This window comes from Phocoena sinus, chromosome 12, assembly GCF_008692025.1.
Source record: "Phocoena sinus isolate mPhoSin1 chromosome 12, mPhoSin1.pri, whole genome shotgun sequence".
Classification (NCBI taxonomy): Eukaryota; Metazoa; Chordata; class Mammalia; order Artiodactyla; family Phocoenidae; genus Phocoena; species Phocoena sinus.
This window is the reverse complement of record NC_045774.1, coordinates 80,795,479-80,815,792: the sequence shown is the minus strand read 5'-3', so window position 1 is coordinate 80,815,792 and position 20,314 is coordinate 80,795,479. Positions and strand designations below refer to the sequence as shown.

At 44.5% G+C, this 20,314-nt stretch overlaps 1 protein-coding gene across 2 annotated transcripts in view; it reads left to right on the top strand.

Moving 5' to 3' along the window:
- KCNQ5 (potassium voltage-gated channel subfamily Q member 5) overlaps positions 1 to 20,314 on the top strand; it is a 585,721-nt gene that overhangs the window by 498,807 nt on the left and 66,600 nt on the right. For both annotated transcript variants that reach the window (XM_032651575.1, XM_032651574.1), the window contains one exon: positions 4,984 to 5,078. In XM_032651575.1, coding sequence (XP_032507466.1) covers positions 4,984 to 5,078 — 95 coding nt within the window. The remainder of the gene's footprint in view (positions 1 to 4,983; positions 5,079 to 20,314) is intronic.

The window sequence follows — 20,314 nt, the reverse complement described above, 5'->3', positions numbered from 1 at the left end:
ATTATATGGCTGTTCTATTTGTAATTTTCTGAGGCGCCTCCATACTGTTTTCCTTTGCAGTATATATACACAGTGGAATATTATTCAACCATGAGAAAGAAAAAGTTGCTATTTGCAACACACGGATGGACCTTGTTATTATGCGGAGTGAGAGAACCAGACAGAGACAGACAACTATTGCATGGTCTCACTTAATGTAGAATCTAAAAAAATTTTTTAAGTCAACCTCCTAGAAACAGAAGCAAAAAGTGGTTGCCAGGAGCTGGAAGGTGGGGGAAATAGGGTAAAAGGGTACAAACTTTCACTATGAGATGAACATGCCCTGAGGCTGTAATGTGAAACGTGGTGACTATAGTTGATAACAGTGTTGTATAATTGAAATCTGCTAAGACTGTAGAACTTAAATGTGCTCACACCAAGAATAGATACATGTATATGTATAACCGAATCACTTTGCCGTACACCTGACACTATCACAACATTGTTAATCAACTATACTCCAATATAGAAATAAAATAAAAAGTCTTTAACAATGCATTTCAAAAAAAAACCCAAAACAAACAAGCAAAATGTTCTCACACCAAAAAACAAACAAGCAAATAAATACCTGAGGTGATGGATGTGTTAATTACCTAGATGGGGGGAACCCTTTCATAACGTGTACATATATTAAATCACCATGATGTAAGCTTAGAAGATCTCACAACTGTATATAGGTCAGTTATACCTCAATAAAGCTAAAATGAAAAAAAAAAGAAAAAGAAAAACAGGAGAAGCTACTTGGGTAGAATTAATCCTCCAAAACAAGGAGATGAACCCAGAAAGGAAGGAGACGTGGTGTCCCGGGAGCAAGAGATCCCACCCAGGGAGGAGTGAGGGGACCTCCAGGCTGTTGCTGAGGGGCAGTCCCAGGGCCGGAGAGCAGAGAGCCGGAGGGAGGGCGGCAAGGAGACACAGCTTTCGTGATGTATCTGACAAATGGGATTTTAGAGTTCTGTTGGAGAGTTCAGGAATGTTTTCCTCCTGGGTACATAAAGGCAAATCAAGACATCAAAATAGGGCAATACTAGCTCCAAGAAAAACCAAAATAAATTACACGGGAAAGAAAAATGTAGTCAATGGTACATCACATCGCTGAGCTGGGAACAGTAGTTACGGGGTCAAAATAATGCAAACACTAAGTAGTGTTCACTAACTAAGAGTTAACTAAAATTAACTCAAAACTGTTGGTAGGATGAGATCAGGGGAAGGTGTGTACATGGCTATGTCACTATCTTCCATGGTAAGAAAATGAAAAACCCCAAAGAAATATGAGAACAATCCTCAAAAATAAGGATTCTTAAAATTAGAAACAGAAGCTATAAAAGTTGAAGGGGTTGCCACTGAGGAACAAAAATGAGTGAGAAGTAAAGTGGGGAAAGCGATATTACTGGTTTTCACCCTAAACCTTTTCATTCTCTGGCTTCTTAAATTCTATACCTTGAAAGAAATCATTCCATGTTGATGATACCTTTGGATGCTCAGCTGGAACTAAGGTTTCCAGAAAGGGTCGAATGCGCCATAGCTGTAATGCTCCAGACAATGCAGACTAAATACTCCCTGAAACGTAACTATACTGACCTTGCGCTTATAGCTCTAGACCAAAGTGTGAACTTGTTTGGCTACCTTGAGCACCAGGGTCGCAGAGTAAATGGTGAATTCGGCTTTCCTGTTGCTTTTTTGGTGACTTTTCCTTGGGAGTGTGTGTGCCATGTAAATTAAATCCCTCTGGGCACTTTCTCTTGCCAACCACTGTGTGATTTTAGCTTCAAGTAGAGGAACGTCGGCTCCTCGATCACATGGTTGTGGCCTTGGGTTCAGCTTCCAGAAGCTGAGGGAGAGCTGAGGCCGGGACGGAGTGATTAGAGGGTGAGAATAATAGGTACCTGCTCCACTGCCACTCGACTGCGGACTGGTATCAGCCCCGAGGGAGATTGCCACTTGCCCTCTGCTCCTAATGAAGGGAATAAGAGCTTAGCTGTTGAGATCAATGTGATAGAAAAAGAGCACGAAGCCAGATCTCATGGTTAAGAAAATTTTCAATTTTCTAAGCGTGGCCACTTCTGCCCCCCGTTCTTTATAAGTTTGGCAGGTAACGTCTTGGTCCCATTTTTTGTCGTATTGTTTGGGATTTTTTTTCCACTGGTATCTAATAACGCCCAGGCCTGCTGTGTGCTTCTCACTTCTACGTGAGTCCTGCTTCCACAGTATCCAAGTCCACATACATCTGATGCCTTCTATTCAAGTTGTTTAATTAAAGCGGCACTGGCGGGGCTCTGGCCTTCACTACAGAAGGAGCTGCGATAATAAACCCATGTGTCTTTATCGATTACTCCGAATCACCCTGTAGACTGTGAGTGCACAGCACTTGCCAAAACTAACATTTCAGGATGATACGATGGCAGCCGCTTTGTTCTCTGTAGGATGCCAAGATGCTTAGCGTACGTTCTGAGGGATTTGTAGGTTCAGCCAACGTGAGCCGTGTGATGAAGGCTCCGGGCAAGGAGGCTGGCTTCAATTAGTTAAACCTTCCTTAATAATATAAAAACCCTCAGGTCCTACCATATATCTTCCTAGTTTTTATATCACTTCTTGAACACTTATTGAAGTATAAGGTGCGTAGGGAATGCAGCGCAGACCCTAGAAAACTGCGCTGCTGTTGTCGCCAGCAGCCGGAGAAAGAAGCAGATGGCGGTCAGCACCCCACGCACCCTCGCTCCACCTCTGCCCCTGGGGGAGCCGCCCTGCTGCCTTCTGACTGCGGGGATTGGTTTCCCTGCTTTTGTCCTTTGTGGAAGTGGAGTCACACCACAGGCACTCGTTTGTGTCTTGTCCCTCTCACGCAGCAGTATCCGTGTAAAGGTCGTCCACACTGTTGGGTGCAGTTATAGTGCATTGTGCCTGTGTGCTGATCCACTGTGCTAGCAGTCCGCAGCTCACCCATGTATGGGCCTGCGGACGGCTGCTCGAGCATTTCCAGCTTTGGTTTATTAGGAGTACTGCTGTTTAGACACAGAAGACAAACCTACGGTTACCAAAGGGGAAAGGTACAGGGGAGGGATAAATTAGGAGTTTGGTATTAACACGTACACACTACTATATATAAATTAACCAACAAGGACCTACTGTAGAGCACAGGGAACTCTACTCAATACTCTGTAATGGCCTATAAGGGAAGAGAATCTGAAAAAGAATAGATATATGTATATGTATAACGGAATCACTTTTCTGTACACCTGAAACAAACACAACGTTGTAAATCAACTATACTCCAATATTAAAAAAAAAAAAAGGGGGTAGTGCTGTTTAGACTCACAGATGGAGAGAACAACTTCGTGGTTACCAGTGGAGAGAGGGAAGAGGGAGGGGCAAGGTAGGGGTCGGGGATTAAGAGGTGCAAACTATTATGTATAAAATAAATAAGCTACAAAAATATATTGTACAACATGGGGATTACAGCCAATATAACTGTAAGTGGAGTATAACCTTTAAAAATTGTGAGTCACTTTATTGTATACCTGTAACTTACATTGTACAGCAACTGTACTTCAATAAGTAAACAAGTAAGAAAATTCATGTTAAGATTTTAAAAACGGAGTAGTGCTGTTTTGAACATTATAGTACACATCTTTTGATGAGCTTGTGTAAGCATATTTGTTGAGTATACATGCAGGAGTGTGTAGCTGTATCATAGGGTATATATACTTCAGCTTTAATAGATACAGCTAAAGTTCTCCAAATTAGTTATGTCAATTTTTAACTCTTTTTTCTGCACACGCATATTCAATGATATTATCAGGAAAAGGAATATTATTAGGTCACTGTTTTCTTCATTGCAGGTTTCAAAATCATGAATGATAGTAAGACAGCAGGGGCATGACCTGTTTATATGAAATAGTCACACAAAATAGAATGTTTTGATTTATGAATTATAATAAAAATGTTCCTCTCAGGAGAGTGGCATAAACACTTGGTCCCTAGAGATGTTTGCGGACCTATTGCAAAGGAAGAGATTCACCAAAATCTCAATGGAAAGTAAGTTCAGGCAACCTCTGAAATGGACAGTTCAGAGGGAAGCTGTTCCAACAACGGTCACTCAGCAAAGGACCGTGGAGGCATTCTAAGACCAAGAGCCAGGCAACCTGAGGTGGTGTCTCACCTCTGCCAGCCTTGTGTTAACCTCTTAATGTATCCGAGCCTTTAGTTTCTCTTCTACGCAATAAGGGTCATAAGGGCCTTAATCCACACTGTGGGGATTACATGAAAACACTTTGTGTTATATATATATCAGGTATAATTATATGAAGTACACAGAGCTTGTGTTTCACATCAAAGAGCTACAAACGTGTTCTTAGACCCCAGCATTAAATTCTTACGTGCTTTCCAATCGTATTCCTGAGAATACGTTTCCCCACCCTGTTTTAGGCCTGCCTCTTATCTCCACCTTCATGGTTAGCCTTAGAAGTACCACATGGTTCAACCGCAGGGGATTTCACTACATCATTAACATGCCCTGGTGGTCATCAGTTTACTAGCTAATTTACTAGTCGCCTCATGGATTTCCAGGGTCCTTTGCCTCTATCTTACAAGTGGTGATTAAGGGCACGCAGTGGCTCCCGGGATGCACAGTCAGTCCCACTCGGGTAGCTCACCTCCCACGTCTCTCCCTAACCAATCCCAAAACTCCTCTGTGTTATGCTTTGTGGTACTTCTGCTTCTGACGTGAGTTATTTTGAAAAGCAGTTCTATGGATGTGGTGGAGCATATTTCACAGCCAGGCGAAAACACCCAAGCCTCTTCACCCTTCGGACATTTATCAGGGCTGAACATGGCAAGGAAAAGATGCTTAATCTGTATTAATTTACTAATCTCCCTTTTCATTGCATTCTCTCTCCTCCTCTCTTTTGTTTTTCTTTCTTATGTCCCCGCGTATGCCGCGTGCAGTGCGTTTGGCGTAGTTATGCAGCCGACGAGAAATCTGTCTCCATTGCAACCTGGAAGCCGCACCTGAAGGCCTTGCACACCTGCAGCCCCACCAAGTAGGTGTCAGTGTGACAGTCGGGGCTGTAGTCGTGTTTCCTTAAGTTTGTAAAGCAAACCACACACGCGCGCACACACACACACACACACGCATGCACAGGTGTCGATTCGGGGCTTGTCTTACTCTCTTGCTCTTTGAAAGATTCAAAGCTGTTTGGTAACAGCTCAGGTGCAAAACTAAATGGATTCTGTATCATTCCTCACCATCCACAGACTGGGCTTAAATATGAAAAGAATCTGAACTCTATAGAGATTTATTTTTACTATTTCATGCTTATTTTCTAATATGTCATTTTGTAAAGCCCACCAGAATTCCTCAGGTAAGTGCCTTGGTTCTAGAAAAACAATGACTGTTTAAAACTCCCCGCCATCCCCTGACCCCAGGCGGGGCTGCTTGGGGAGCATCACGTCTGCACATTTAAGTCCCTTAAGGTTATTTCTCCTCGGGATCCCCTTACAGGATGGGCCTTTAGCTTTCACTTGCAGATCAAACCAACATCAGCAGCGAAAGGAGAGAAGGGGTGGAGAACAGTGAGGTGACAGGACCACTCAGAGTACAGCTTGGAATTAACATTCAAAATGTTAAAGAGATGTTACTTCCATTCACATTTCATTGGCCGAAGCAGGTCACCCAGCCGTGCTTCAGCTCGGGGAAGGGGGGGGGAAACTGGGGGGGACCGGGAGGGAGGTGCAGCCCCCCTGTGCCTAGAGGGGAGGGGGCTGGAAAGGTCGTGCACAGGCCTGACGATTGCCGCAGCATCTTTAATTCCCAAACAGTCCTTAGTCCCAGAAGCCTGGACTCCAGTTCAGCTCGCAGACTAAACCGTAATCACCATTTAATGAAAGAAATCCTCAGTAAAACACGAAAAGCAAGTAAGCCAGGGGCGGCCCCCTGTGAGTCATCCTCTGGACTAGTAGTCGGTCCCCCGGGTTGTGCAGAGTTCTCGGACGGCTCAGCTGACTTCGTGCGTTTGAGCACCTGCTGTTTCCTTTAAGAGCCCATCAAGGCCTTAGTCCCAGTGGCTTCACGGGATTGCAGGCAGCTGACTAGTGTGACTCAGAGAAACCTCTTCTTACCAAAGTGCAAGAGAACCAGCCGAGGAGGCCCTCACGGCCGGTTCTCCGGAGCCGCCACCTCCAAGGAGGTCTGCAGGGCCATCGTGAACTCACGGGATCTGTCATTTTCCTTCCCTGCCCAGCCCTGGGCCTTGGCTTCCCATCCACAAGGCGAAGGACCAGAGCTGGCCAAGGTCACTTCTGACCCTGTGGGACACACCTCCTAGAGGTCAGGGTCAAACCTGCGCCAGCACCTGCCACAGAGATTCATTGACCCCAGGGTGTTAGAGCGGGTGCGGCCGAGTTACATGTGGATGAGAAGTCGCTTTCATTTAGAGCTTATAATGTAGGGAAATTCCCTTTTTGAGAATTAGACTCTAAGGTGTAGTATTTTAAAACAAAAAGGGAGTATAACTCGTGTGCCATCTGTTCCTTGAGGGTATGAATCAAAAACGGGAACTGTATGGAAATTGTACATCTCGTCTTTATGAAGGTTGCTAGGTAATGTGTAAAAAGGCTAGTGGGAAAAAAAAAAAACAAAGTTCCCAAGTGACAGGAGAGCGTGGGCTATTATTTTATTATATGTGATTATTTGGCTTCCCACTTCCTGCAGTTTTTGGATTCAAAGTCATCCTGCAGCCTGGAAAAACTATTCAATAATGAGTCAGGGGACTTCCCTGGTGGCGCAGTGGTTGAGAGTCCGCCTGCCGATGCAGGGGACACAGGTTCATGTCCCGCTCCGGGAAGATCCCACATGCCGCGGAGCGGCTGCGCCCGTGAGCCATGGCCGCTGAACCTGCACGTCCAGAGCCTGTGCTCCGCGACGGGAGGGGCCACAGCAGTGAGAGGCCCGCGTACCGCAAAAAAAAAAAAAAATTAAAAAAAAAAAAAAAAAAAATGAGTCAGATTCTCCCAGTGCATAAACTATTATTTTACTCCCGTAATTCTCTCTTTTCTCTGTTGTTTTCCCTGTTTCTACTGGGGACGGGGGTGGAGGAACGTGTATGCGGACACCTGCCTCCATCCTGTCCCTCTGTAGCTACCAGGCCTCAGCCCCACTCCCCTCTCCCTGCGCCCTGCTTAGCCTCTGGGTCTCGGCCTTGTTTACTGAGGAACACGGCTGTTTGCCCAGGAGTGACAAGCAGTGTCCCTGCACCTCTCCCTTCAGCCATAGTTTGCTGTTCCAAACCGCAGTGATTCTTAATCTTCGTTGTTCTTTGGTAAACCATTAAGAACATGGTGGTAATTATGGACTCTTTGCCAAGAAAAATATTCAACGCATAAAAAATCAAAACTCTGCCTACAAATTTTAATGTATTCACAAACTCCCTGAAGCCAAGTTCAGAACCTTTGCTCTGGAAGCAATCCCGCTTTAATCAAATGTGTAGGTTTGTGAGGAGAATAATTTACAGTGACTTAGAGGGTTCGTCTTACATTTATAACTAACTGGCTTAGCGAGCGCAGGGTGATACAGTAAGAAATAGACCAAAACTTCTTCCTTACATCGTGTATTTCCTATAACGTTCGGGGTTGAAGAACTTCTGAGGGGGAGATCGTTCACTCATCCGTGCGTTCGTGCAGTCAGCGCTCATTGAGAACAGTCAGAGAGGAAAATTTTCCCTCTGCCCTTCTGGGTTCTTCTCTCTGGTCTAAGAATTAAATTGACATGAGACAGATGAACAGGAGAAAATCAAACAAGAGTTTGATAACAGGTATGCACGGGAGAATCCCAGGAAAACTGAGTAATCCCCCCAAATGGGCGAAACCCTCCCGTTAAACACCATCTTCAGCTAAAGACAAAGGAGGATGTTGCGGGTGCTAGTTTGGGACTCAGAGGGGAAAAGGGCGGTTCACACGGGGATGAGGAAGCGGGTGTTTCCTGGGCCAGAAGAGACAAGGGACAGAGTCCCTCCGATGGAGACACTCTCACCTCCAGGCCCTGCTGAGTCCCCACCACGCCTGGCCCGTGTTCTTTACAGACCTCTCTGGTGACAGCTCTATTCAGGGGCAACAGGCACTTCATCTCAATTCTTCTAGGCAGTTAAGGGAGAGATAAGAAAAACTTCCTGAGACTTCTGTCTCTTAAAAATAACTAGCCTGAATTTATTCTCATGCCAAAGAGACAGACTTTGGGGTGCCAGATTTTTGGGGTGCCATATTCTGCTCCCCTACAGCACCGACTGTGTGCACAGCACTGTTCCAGGCACAGGGAATGCAGCAGTGGAGGAGAAAAACCAACAGAATCCCAGGCCTCGGGGAGTGTATATTCAAGAGATAATAGGAAGAGACAGTAAAAATAAATAAGCAAAATATATAATAGAATAGATGATGGTAAGTGCTAAAGAGAAAAGTAAAGTAGGGAAGGAATTGGGGGAGCGTTCGGGGCTGCAATTTTAAACAGCTGGTCAGGGAAGAGATTGTATTACCAAAAGCAGCAGCAGCATCGATGACATTATCAGTAAAAACACCCACCCGTGCTCTCGTCCCCCCAGTTTAGAGATACAGTGGGGTGCACTGACTGCACGTGCTCATCCCAGGGAATAGGGTGGTGTGACAGCCGTGCGGGGTGCGAGAGGCCATGCTGCTCAGACCTGCTGGACACTCTCCTTTCTGGTCCAGTTCGTCTCTCACGTGCACTTTGGAGGTCTTAGCAGTTGCTATTTCCAAGTTTTGTTTTAACAACAGAAGGATTTAGAGAAGGAACTCACTTCTTGATTTTCATCTCAAAGGGAGTGAAGGCTATGCAGGGGTGAAGCACAGGTAAATGTGCTATTCTGGGAAATGAGTCAGATCGTCTGTGAAGCTTCAGGGAGCCGTCAGGCTCCTAGGGTGCCACGTGGTACCTTAGGGTTAGAATTCAGAGATTACCAACTCCAGCGCCTTCAGTTTATTCATAAGAGCACCGAGACCCACAAGAAAGCAAGACTCCCGCCCAAGGACACAGCGCATTTGCCAAGAGCGGGGACCCCATGCCATGTTGCGTAGACCCGAACGTGCCCAAGTGGCTTATTAGACAGACCACCCGACACTGAGCTAGGTTGTCTGTGTGTCTGATGTCCTGCAAGGGCATTCATACTTTGTACAGCACAAAAACAAAATCTGCCCCAACAAGTGACGGAGACACAAGGCCACGGTCACAGATGAACTAACCCAGATTGAGTCTGCCTGAACCACAGGGACTCCAGCTTCAGCACAACCCGCACCGCCCTTCTCACGGTCTCTGCTGATGCCGGTTAGACCAGAACCACTTTGCCTAAACCATGGATAACTTAGGCTGATGAAGAGTCTATAGTTTTGGGTCACATGCGGGCAGTATTGGTGCTGTGCTGTCTCGGGTCTGTACCACCAAGGATATATGTCAGAAAGTTGGGTACGTTCATGATAAAGTGTCTTGCTTGTATGGCTCTTGCTCAGAAAGGATTAATTAAGGTACTTCATTCCCCAGTCTCCAATTTGGTCATTATCAAGCGCTATAAATGTATTCACCATTTATCGTCATTTTTCTTCTGTCTGCACGCACCTGGAGGAAAGAACAAGGGGAAGCATCAAGCAGGTTTGTGATTTCTGTTCTGCTTCGTGTTTGTTGATAAATCTGATGCCTAACAGATGCTTTAACTGCGTATCGTGTGAGCAAAATCAACAAATACAAGGTGGTTAAAAGGGACCTTTCACAAGATTGCCTGCAAAGGTTGCTGTTTTGTTGATTTTTTTTTCCCCCCTTGGGAGCATAAGTGTCTTTCCCTAACTCACTCACTGCTTTTTACAGTCTGCAGAGCATGGGATGTTTGGGGTAAAAATAATAATTACGGTCTTTGGTTGTTCCTTGCTACTGTTTTCCCAGACAGAAGTCTTACCCAAGTATTCAAATCCCATGAAGCAGGATAAGATATACTCCCCTTCACCAGGGTCCTTCTTTTAAAGTGAGAAACAGTATGGTATGGGGAGGGGGTAGGAGTGAGGGACAAAATGAACACTGTGTCCAGGAGGTAAGAACACTCTCTGTGCAACGTCTCCCGCTCATTCAGAGCTGAGGTCTACTCAGGTGATCTGATCCAAACGAATAGTCTCCCTTCCTTTAGGAAGAAGGTAATCCTCCTGGACACTTCACCAGATCAGCTACACTGTGTGGTCATTCTTTCGTGCCTTAGAAGGAAATAAATGCTGTATCAGACTGAATAGCAGAAAACTAGACCCAGAGGGAAAAGGAGCTGAAAGAGAACATTTTAATCTGGGTTCCTGAGTGCCAGGGAAGGTCTGGGTTTGGGAGCAGAGCCCTGGAGGACAGAGCAGGCGGGTCCCAGCACAGGTGGGGTGACGGGGGACAGAGGCAGAACCAGCAGGGAGTCCCAGACACCTGGAATCCCCCTCCACAAGGGACACAAGGCTTTTCCTGTCATTGCCACCTGTTCTAGTAATGAGGAAACACAGGCAACCCCTGGCCAGCCCTGGGCAGGGGTTGTTCCTTTAGCTCGGTACTGATATACTAATGACACATTTCTTCATGTCCTGAAATCAGTTTTGAGAGTTCTCTTGAGGTGATGAGTCTCTGGGTCATCCATTTTTGCATTATCTCAGTTAACACTTAAAACGCTTATGAACCGAAACATAAACGCATTCGTTTACGATGGGAGGCGGGCATGGTCAGACGCACCCACTCCTCCAGGGTAGGGAAGCCTACACAGGGGGTGGTGCTAGAGACCCTTCTCTTATGTGGCAGATAGAGAGCAGAAGGCATGGGCTATTCCTGGGTGGTATTTCCAGAAAGTTTTAATAGCTTGAAGAGTTGCTCTTCTCCATTTTAGAGAGATTTGTGCCCAAAGAGAGGTTCTGGGCATTAGATCCTGGAAGAGGCAGGCTGAATAGCCCTGATTCTCTGGTCCTCCTTTGTGTAGACTCCACGCAAACCCCACCCTCCTTCTGTGTGGAAACTACTCAAAGAAAGTTAAACAAAATAAATTATAGCCATTATAAGCTGTTTTAGTCTCTTTGGGGACATTTGAAGTCTTCCTTGTCTTGGGAGCTATCCATTTACAGACTATCTCAAAGAGGAACCTATCAATTTACAGTTAATGTTAAAAAAAATAAATAAAAAAAAAAAAGAGGAACCTATCTCCAAGTCCTAAGGGCAGAGACCCTCTTTGGCAGGGACTCTGCAGCTACCTGAGAATCGGGTCACCTGTCTCGGTTTCATCCTCCAGAGGGGACATTTGCAAGTCGTGTGGAGGTGTTTGCTTCTGCACAGCCTCCATGGCCGCGCTGCATGAGGGGCCACCTTGGGCTGGCGGTGATGCTGCACTTCTTCCAAGGTCACCAAAGCAGAGAGCACAGGCAGAACCCAGGTGGTCTAGCTGCCGCCCCTCGGGCCAAACACGAACCAAAAAGACTACAACCAAACGTTTTAAATGTCATGATGTTAAAATCTGTTCTGCATGCTTGGGACTGAGGCTGTCAAAGATCACTCCCCTATCGGCAGGTATACATGGATTATACATGGAACCACTGAGCTGCGCTATTGACTCAGAGAATCACAGAGAGATTTCTGGCTTCTCTGTGGTCATTGGACATTTGGCAGAAATCATCACGAACACACCGTGTGTTCGTGCGTGGCACGCATGCCTTCACGCTTCACCCACACACACTCGGGTCTGCTGCCTTCCAGTTACACATCACGTCACCGTGTGTGAAGCTATGACAGGGCATGTGCTCTATAAATACCCCTTGGATGGAGTAATAAAATGCCCCTGACCTCCAGTACTTTATGCGAAGAGAGATAAAACACCAGCAGAAGAGGTAAAGAGGAGGAATATAAAAAGAGAGAAAATGAAAAATTAAAAACATGTCAATAATCTGAAGGAAATAAGCTGCAGCCCCGCTTGAATATTACCTTTTCTTCCCCCCTGCTGTGGCCCTGAAATGAACAAGACTGCCTAATGGATGCAGTATGTTGTAACAACAATAGCAACATCTCAGGAAATAACAAAGTTGCCGGCACTCCAGCAAATCCGCTCAAAGGAAGTGCATCCTAATGAGAATTCCCCCTTGGAAGAAGCAGCTCTGGGTCCAGAATATTGCTGGTGGGTGCTGGACCCACGTTCAGATGGACTGACCAGCACAGTCCAAGTGCAGAGCCTTTACTGCTTGGGCCAAGGCTGTATTGATGTGATTCAGATAGACCAGCGTAGATGTGCTGCAGCCAACTCTGTTGTCCTCCAGAGCCTGGAATCTCCTAAATACTTCCTCGGGAGGTGGCGCTGGGGGGGGGCGGGGCACGGCGGGGAGCCGGTTTCTCTGTTCTGAGAGCTTGGAGGGTCCCAGATGTAGAAAAGTCTAATACAGGGCCAGCGCCCCTCCGGCACTGGCGCCCGCCGACTGAGGGGCCAGGATTGTAGATCAGGCCTCTCTCTGCAGGATGGAGTGGGCACTGCACACGCTCACGTACACCCCTGGGGTACTGGGTTCCCTGCTTCGGGACATTCTTGTTAGATTTTGTCTTTCTACACTGAGGTTAGGATATGTTTTCTAAAAATTCATGTACAGCATCTTGGGCTAATGAAAGACACGCAGCCCCAAGCTGGTTACATGTTGTTTGTGACAGATCCAAAATTTTTCTTTAAAAATACAACTCGTCAGGGAATTCCCTGGCGGTCCAGTGGTTAGGACTTCCACTGCAGGGGCATGGGTTCAATCCCTGGTCATGGAGCTAAGATCCCGAACGCCATGCAGTGCGGCCAAAAAAGAAAAAAATCCAACTCATCAGTCTCCAAAAGAGCTCTTAAAGTTCCAAAAGAGTGAACATCGGTACAGGGTCAGGTGTGAATCCCCGTTCATCTCAACTGAGGCCGCTTTGTTCCTCAGCCGAAGCCGTAAACGCAGCTTCTTGGGCATCATTTCACCATTCACTTGTTTCCCTCTATCTTCCCACTAAAACAGTTCTAATCTCATATGTGGTGGTAAATGGTGTCTATTGGTTTATTTTAATTAATCATTCCATTAAGTAATTTTTACAACTCATTTTTTAAGCTAGATGGTTCTCTGTTTGGGTATAAATTGTCACTTTCTGAGAAGAGAATCTACCTGTAAACCCATCCAGCTGGATTCAGCCGGTATCCTCACCTTTTTCTCTTCCTCCTTGACAAGGTTGATTAGGTTGTTAGTCATCACGATGGTACAAGAAAGCTTTTACTTCTTCCTACCTGTTAAGTTTTTATTGCTACAGGTATAGATCATACATCAGAGATTTGGGGATTATCTGTAAATCTCATTGCTTCTGCTTTACTCTGTCTCCTTAATCAACACTTGGTGGCTATGTGCCTGCTTTGTAGTTAAACTGCCTTAAGGCACTTTATGAGGCACTAAGAGAACCCTGCTGGACTTCCTAGTAGACTCTCTGAAGTTGCTATAACAGGTACTTGTGAGGCTGTTTCAAAGACGGGTATCTTAAAAGTTAAAGCATAAGTGATACTCTTTTATTACATTTCATCCTGTGCTGTGATCCACCAGGTGCTTTGCCGGAACTGCTCCTGTGTGCTTGCCTTTATTAGGTTCTGAGAAGTGGGAGTCTTGGGAGAGAATCTAGAACACTGATGGAAAACATTGTGTGTTCATATTTCTTCTGCATTTATTTTCCACTGTTTACATTTTCTTTCTTCTGTGTACAGTGAATGATCTACATGTGTTGTTAAACTAAACTCAGTAAGACAAGACCGTTTTTCTTTTCTCAGTGTAGTCAACTTGTATCCTTATTGGCAAAAGGCTAGGTTGTTTCAAAAACATTTTTTTTAAATGGTCTCTCCTTCTGTTCACCTTTATTGATAGAGGGAAAGGATTTAGTCTTTTAAAAACACACAGTAAGACTTAATACAAGAAAAATGCTTTTTTTCTTATATTCAACCTAGAATATTTTCTTCTGTCTTTTGGCACATGCGTTCTTACAACTGGTTATGTATCTTAACTACAAGTGCAGGCTTCATACAAATCAAGAATTTTTTTAATTTCAAAGCAATTAATGTTATTTATTTCATTGATTCCTATAAGTATTTATCTTTAAAAGTTCTGGAATATTTTACTCCTCCATCATTTATACTATGTTGCATTGTTATTTACTACAAAGGTTGCTATATCCTAAAATATTAATATTCTTATTTTCGTGTGAAACAGATGCTAAGACATAGACTACCATCGTTTGGAATGCCTATGTCAAATCTGATTATTTCTACTTAACCATTAAGAGCACTGGATCTGTTCTGAGCAGCACAGTTAAACTACAGTTTGTCCTTAGTGTTTAACTAGTCCTTGTACTAACATATGAGAAACAATGAAGCCAAATGGCTTTGTTTTTCAAGAAAGACCACAAACCCCTGAGCGCTTTCCTGGTGGTGACCACCTAGTAACTGCTGCTGTGTCTCCTCACTCCTAGTAAGGTCTGTAGTCATAAGCAGAAGCTCTTCAGAATACACACCTCATGGAAGCAGAGGTACCAGCATCCTGGCTACTGACATGAGATCTGAGAATGCCAACTAACCTCAGGTGCATGACCAGGTTACTCTGCCACCCTACTGAGCCCTGCTCAGACTCACTCTTCTAAGGACTCTTGAATGAGGTTTCCAACCCGCTCGTAATTCCCCTGCTGCCTGTTGCCTGCTTGGACCCTCTCAGCCCTGGGGACAAACAGGCAGGTCCGCGCAGCGCCTCCTGGTGGTGGGACGATGCTGCGCTGTGCACGCACTGGGTTGTCCTGGTTCCATAGGCATATTGTGCCAGAGGCGAGAATTTGTAGGATGCTAATCCTGTGAAGGGGTAAAGCCCTAATTAAGCGTACCAGTAACTCCAGGGTTCTGAGTCCGAGAGGATTCCCATGGGGATGCCATGATGCTGCCCAGTCCCTGGCAGGGATCATCCAGTGGTCGGCTGCTTCCCAGCCATTTGAACTTGACGAGGGGCTGCACACCATCAATGACCACAGCAACCTTTTGGTTACTTTCTCCAAAGAGAGACCTCTTTGTTGTCTCTTGGGGATAATCTTTGGCAATCTACCTAAAAACACTGTTACGTAAACCTTCCTCAAAAATCATGTTCATAGGTATCACAAAAAAAAGCCGAAAAATAATGAAAAGTTCAGTGGACTCGTGAAGAGTCTATATTTGTAATCAATGTGTGTTTTCAGTAACAACCACCTAATCCGTTTAATAGTCATCTGATCAAGATACTCTTTTGATTTCCAAAGGGGAAGCGAACTAGAAACAAAAATGAAAGTGACTTTTTTGTAGGAGGACACAAGAACAGATCTTTGCCTGTTTGCCTTTCCTTTCCTTGGAAAAGGAAATTTTGTTTGGCTAAAAAGTTCTGGATTAGGATGTTATTCTTAACTGTCATACAATTATGTCAGAACAAAGACTGAAAACATTACATCTTTTTTTTTTCTAATTTAGTGTGTACTATGTTGTGTTCACTTTAAAATAGTTCTAGAGAATTTTTTTAACATTAGACGTTGGCAAACATTCATGTACTTTAGAAGGACAAAAGGGGAAGAGGCACCTGGAACTCATTTATATCAACTTAAGTGCCTTAAATTGTACTAATATTCAGAAAATAATATTATTTCCACTTTCCATTAATTCTTAAAGACAATATTAAATGTTTTATAGGGGCAATTTTTAAAAATATTCTTATAGGAGCAATTGTTTTTAAATATTTTGTTACTGTAAATAAACCATGGCGGATTTAATGCTGATACCTATTTTAGATTTTTTTACTTTTTTAGCAATTGAAATTTTTAAAAGAGCGAAAACTAAATTTCATGTTAAATGGTTTTATGATGTTTTTATTAGTTTCCTCTTCAGTTGGCAAAGGAAAGAGAGATATCTTGAAAGCTTGAGAAATAATTTGATATTAACTAAATCCAACCTTCTATAGTAATTAGCATCTGTTAGTTCCAGAAAAGGTAATGGATTAGATAAAGTATAGTGAGAACACTTGTAATGGCAGCTCTGTTGACGAGCCCTTCGTTATTCTAAATAAAGGTGCAGTGGTGTGTTCCTGAACCAGATCATCATAAATTTAAATAATGGAACAGATTGGCCGAAACTGAAAAGAGGTTTGAAATTTTTACTATTAAAAAAACAAGCTTGAAAAGAGTAGACACTTTGAGCACCATCCCTTTGAGGATTTGTTTAGATGTTGTGAGTTTTGGATGACATGGAGAACCTAGCCTGGGAATAAGAAGATGCAGCATTACGATGTTATTATTGCTGAGTGAATCCACCATGTAATCACACATTGGTCAAGTACAGAGAAAGCCTTGCCTGATGGGATTGTCTTCAGAGCCCTGAACTGCTGACTCCCGTGTCAACCCGCCTGCCTGCTCTCTGCATGTGCCTTCAGTCCGGCCGCTCAGCTGTGTCTGCCCTTCGGATCGGAGCTGTCAGCTGCATGGCCAGAGTGTTTATATCATTACCAGGACCTGCTGACCAGCACAGTTCATTGTTTGATGTGTTTTCACGTAAACACACACACAACGTGGTGTCTTTTTAGAACATCATTTGTTAAGCAACTAGGCATGGAAGAATCAGCGTTACTGTTCTTGTTACCTACACAGCACAGATCCACTCAACACATCTGCTGTTTGCACACTGCAGTTGGGGACAGTGGACGTGGCGGAAAGTGGAAAAGAAAGGGCCTCCACTTGGTCTCGGATAATCCATATCTGTGAGAATGCTGCCTCCATGTCCCACAAAGGCTGCAGCCAGACTGGGCCTCAGACCCTTCCTGTCCACTGCTTCAGGCCTGGAGAACCCTGGGCCCCTCACTCTGTAGCAGCATCACTATTCTTTTGGCGTAAAAATGGAAATGGATTTTTTAATATTTTTGTTGGAGTAGAGTTGATTTACGATGTTGTGTTAGTTTCAGGTGTACAGCAAAGTCAATTAGTTATACCTATACATATATCCACTCTTTTAGATTCTTTTCCTATATAGGTTATTACAGAGTATTGAGTAGAGTTCCCTGTGCTGTACAGTGGGTTCTTATTGGCTGTCTGTTTCATGTATAGTGTTGTGGTCCGAGCACGGGTTGGAAAAAGAATGTCCAGACATGAGGTATTTTAGAAGAGAGTGAGTTTATTGAGAACAAACAGCAGAGGTGGTGAGGGGCGCTGCGAATCCAGCGGGCCCACTTCCTGATAGACCAGGGAGAGCTGACCCCCTTTGTGGGCTAGTAGCCAACCTTTATAGCCTCAAGACAAAGAAAATTCCTGCTGGCAGGATGGCATTAGGTGATTGGTCAGGAGGATACAAGGTTACTACATGGTGAATATTTTGCCTAGTATGGAGTCGGGGTGGGGTGGGTGCTGTCCAGTTTAGATTAGGAGAGACCGTGGCAACAGTTGCTATGGGGGCTCGGTTAATTCCGGAGTTTTTGTCCTGTGTCCTTGATGTAGGGCTCTACATTCTCCCATCTTTTTATTTGTGGGCCAAATCTTTGGCCCCTTAACACCCTGCTCATGAGTAACTATCTGCCTATCCCCATCTCGGGCCATAGGAGCCCAGGTCACTGGGGAAAGGGGCGATGACCGTTCCTAGCTTCTTCCTGCTGGCCGGGGTGTCATGGGGCCCTGAGGCCCAGTGCCCACTCTCTGTCAGGGTGTATTTACGGAGGGAGATGAGAGTCCGTGGGATGATAAGGCGGCTTGTTCCAACGTAGTCCTTGTGCCAAGTGGCTGGTATCCTTGTTGTAGCACCGTCTGGAATTCAATCTTTTGAACCTGTCGGGAGACGAACTTAGATAATGTGTTAATAATACAGGGGCCAAGCAACAAAACAGAAGCTATCAGGATTAATGGTCCCAACAAGGGCAATAGCCACGTCCATATCTGATCCCCAGAGAGGAGAGGAGGCTGGAAAGCCAACTGGGGCCTGTCCTGCTCTCTCTTTTAAATCTTCTATTAATTTGATGTTTTTCTTTAGAATCTGAAGGTCCTCTTCAGCCTGGCCGGAGGTATTACTATAGAAGCAGCCTGTCTCGTTTAGTAGGGCACAGACACCCCCCGCCTCAGCTGTTATAACACTAAGGGCCCTCCTGTTTTGTAAAACCCCCTCGGCCAGAGAGCCTGGGGCTGACTGCTGTTCCTTAGTACCTCAGCCTTCCAAGGTTCCTGGACCGTGATGGTGAGATGGAGAACACTCCTCTCTAAGAGGAATATGCCTGCAAACCAGGAGAGCCCTCTAAAGATGCTACATATTATTTCGGGCTGATCAAGAATTGGATTATCATAAGCATTCCCCTCGCCCCCAATCCGTGGCTCGTTTTTGTCTCTCTGGGACAGGTCTTAAGGCCTCCTCGAGGAAGGACCCAAGTTGGGAGCCCCTCCTGAGGAAGCTGAATCCTTTGTAGTCATAATGGTCGCCTCTGGGACCACAGCAGTCATTGTGCAGGGGCCCCTCCAAAGTGTGGGAAGATCCAGATAGACCCCGTTACTGCATAGAGATGAAAATCCGGTGCCCCTCAAGGATACCCCCGTGTGGGTCCCCAGAGCCAGGCCCTGACCTTTTGGGAGTTTTCCTCTGGAAATAGACTGGGGCCCCACGGCCTAGGATTAGATTGGGAAGGCCAAACTCCAAGGAAGTAATCATCTATACATGAAGGGGAGAATCCGGGCTCTGACTGATTATGAGTGTGACCGGGGGAATGCCATAACAAATTCCTGAATGTTAGTTGAATTATGTTATATCTTGGAGGAGAGTCTTGTCGGGAGGTTAAACTAAGTAAGCGTCTGGTGGTCACACCAATCCCCACATGTTTAGTTCCCAATGCCAAGCTATTTATGGGGATATGGTCTTCATTAATATATTTCTTAGTCGCATTTTTCCTTGAATTTCCCCAACATAAAGTGAAATTACCTTCATGCAATACGTCATATTCATCCTCCTCTGACCAGGGACCCCACTCCAGGCTAGTCTGATTAAAACTGAGGGTATAGTTACAAAGAAAGCCATTTAGCCAGCCCAAAACGGGTCCCCATCCATCCAGCTTGCAGACAGTCCTTTAAATTATGTCTTTTCCAGTATGCATAATCCCCTGATTGTAGGTCTGGGGCATCTGATCTTCATCCGAAAATAGATTACTGAGATAAGCTTTAGAAACAAACTAGAGTGTCCTTTAATAATTCAATTAAACTTTTTAGCAATATAACATAACATCAAGGGACTATCCGGGAAGTGAGTCTCGGTAACACAGACCTTAATTAACAAAACTAGAATTTAATATTCAGTGAAACGTAATTTTTTTTTCTCATTGTGAGGGCATTAACCCTGCAGCCAGGGAAGGCTTTACCCCATCAAATGAAAAACGAGCTTTGTCAGGGAGCTGGCAAAAGCCAAGCAGCCCTCTTGGATTTTTCCATAGCCCTGACTGATTGACAGCTGTTGTTTACCCATTTTAAATTCCCTGATTTAGGAATAGACTGTTGCCATGTTTTAAGGACATCAGGATGGCAAAAGTCTGGCAGTGAGGGGTTGATTTTTGTAGAAGCAGAATGAACTTTATCTATGTGTGCCAAGATCTTCATAGATCATTGTGAAATAATATTTATTTACCAAAGTAACAAAAGATTTTAAAAGTAAATACAAATTGCTTAAAGGCAAAGAAATTTACATAGTCTGTTATTAAAAGCAACATTCCAAGAAAACTTTGTTCTCTTAACAGAGAGAGAAGGATATTTCAGCCTGGTCTCACTAAGCTTGGCCTGATGATTTATATAACTGTAATTGATCATATAGGCTTTCTGCATGCAGAAATTTTTATAAGGAGTCTCAGACTGAACTTTTAAAAGACCTCTCAGGGCTAGGAAATTTACACCAAGGGCCTGTCACAGATTTCGCTTACCAGATCTAGGTGAATTCCTCCCTTTTCAAGGTTCCCAAAATACCTTGAGATTTCTGTACCTGTTAGTGAGGTAGCCTTCCTAATTTATCTAATAAAGCTCCTGGGAACCTAAGAGTTTCCCATCTCTGGAGGAAGCAGACAGAGGCAAGAGGTAAATGTTTCAATTTTGCTCACAAAGGTATAATTCACCAAATTACTATAAGTCAGAATTCGTTTGAGGGGAAGGTTTTCCTTACACCTGGAAAACACAGATGCAAACCAGTAATTTTTCCGATAGAATGCAAATTTTCTATAATTATAG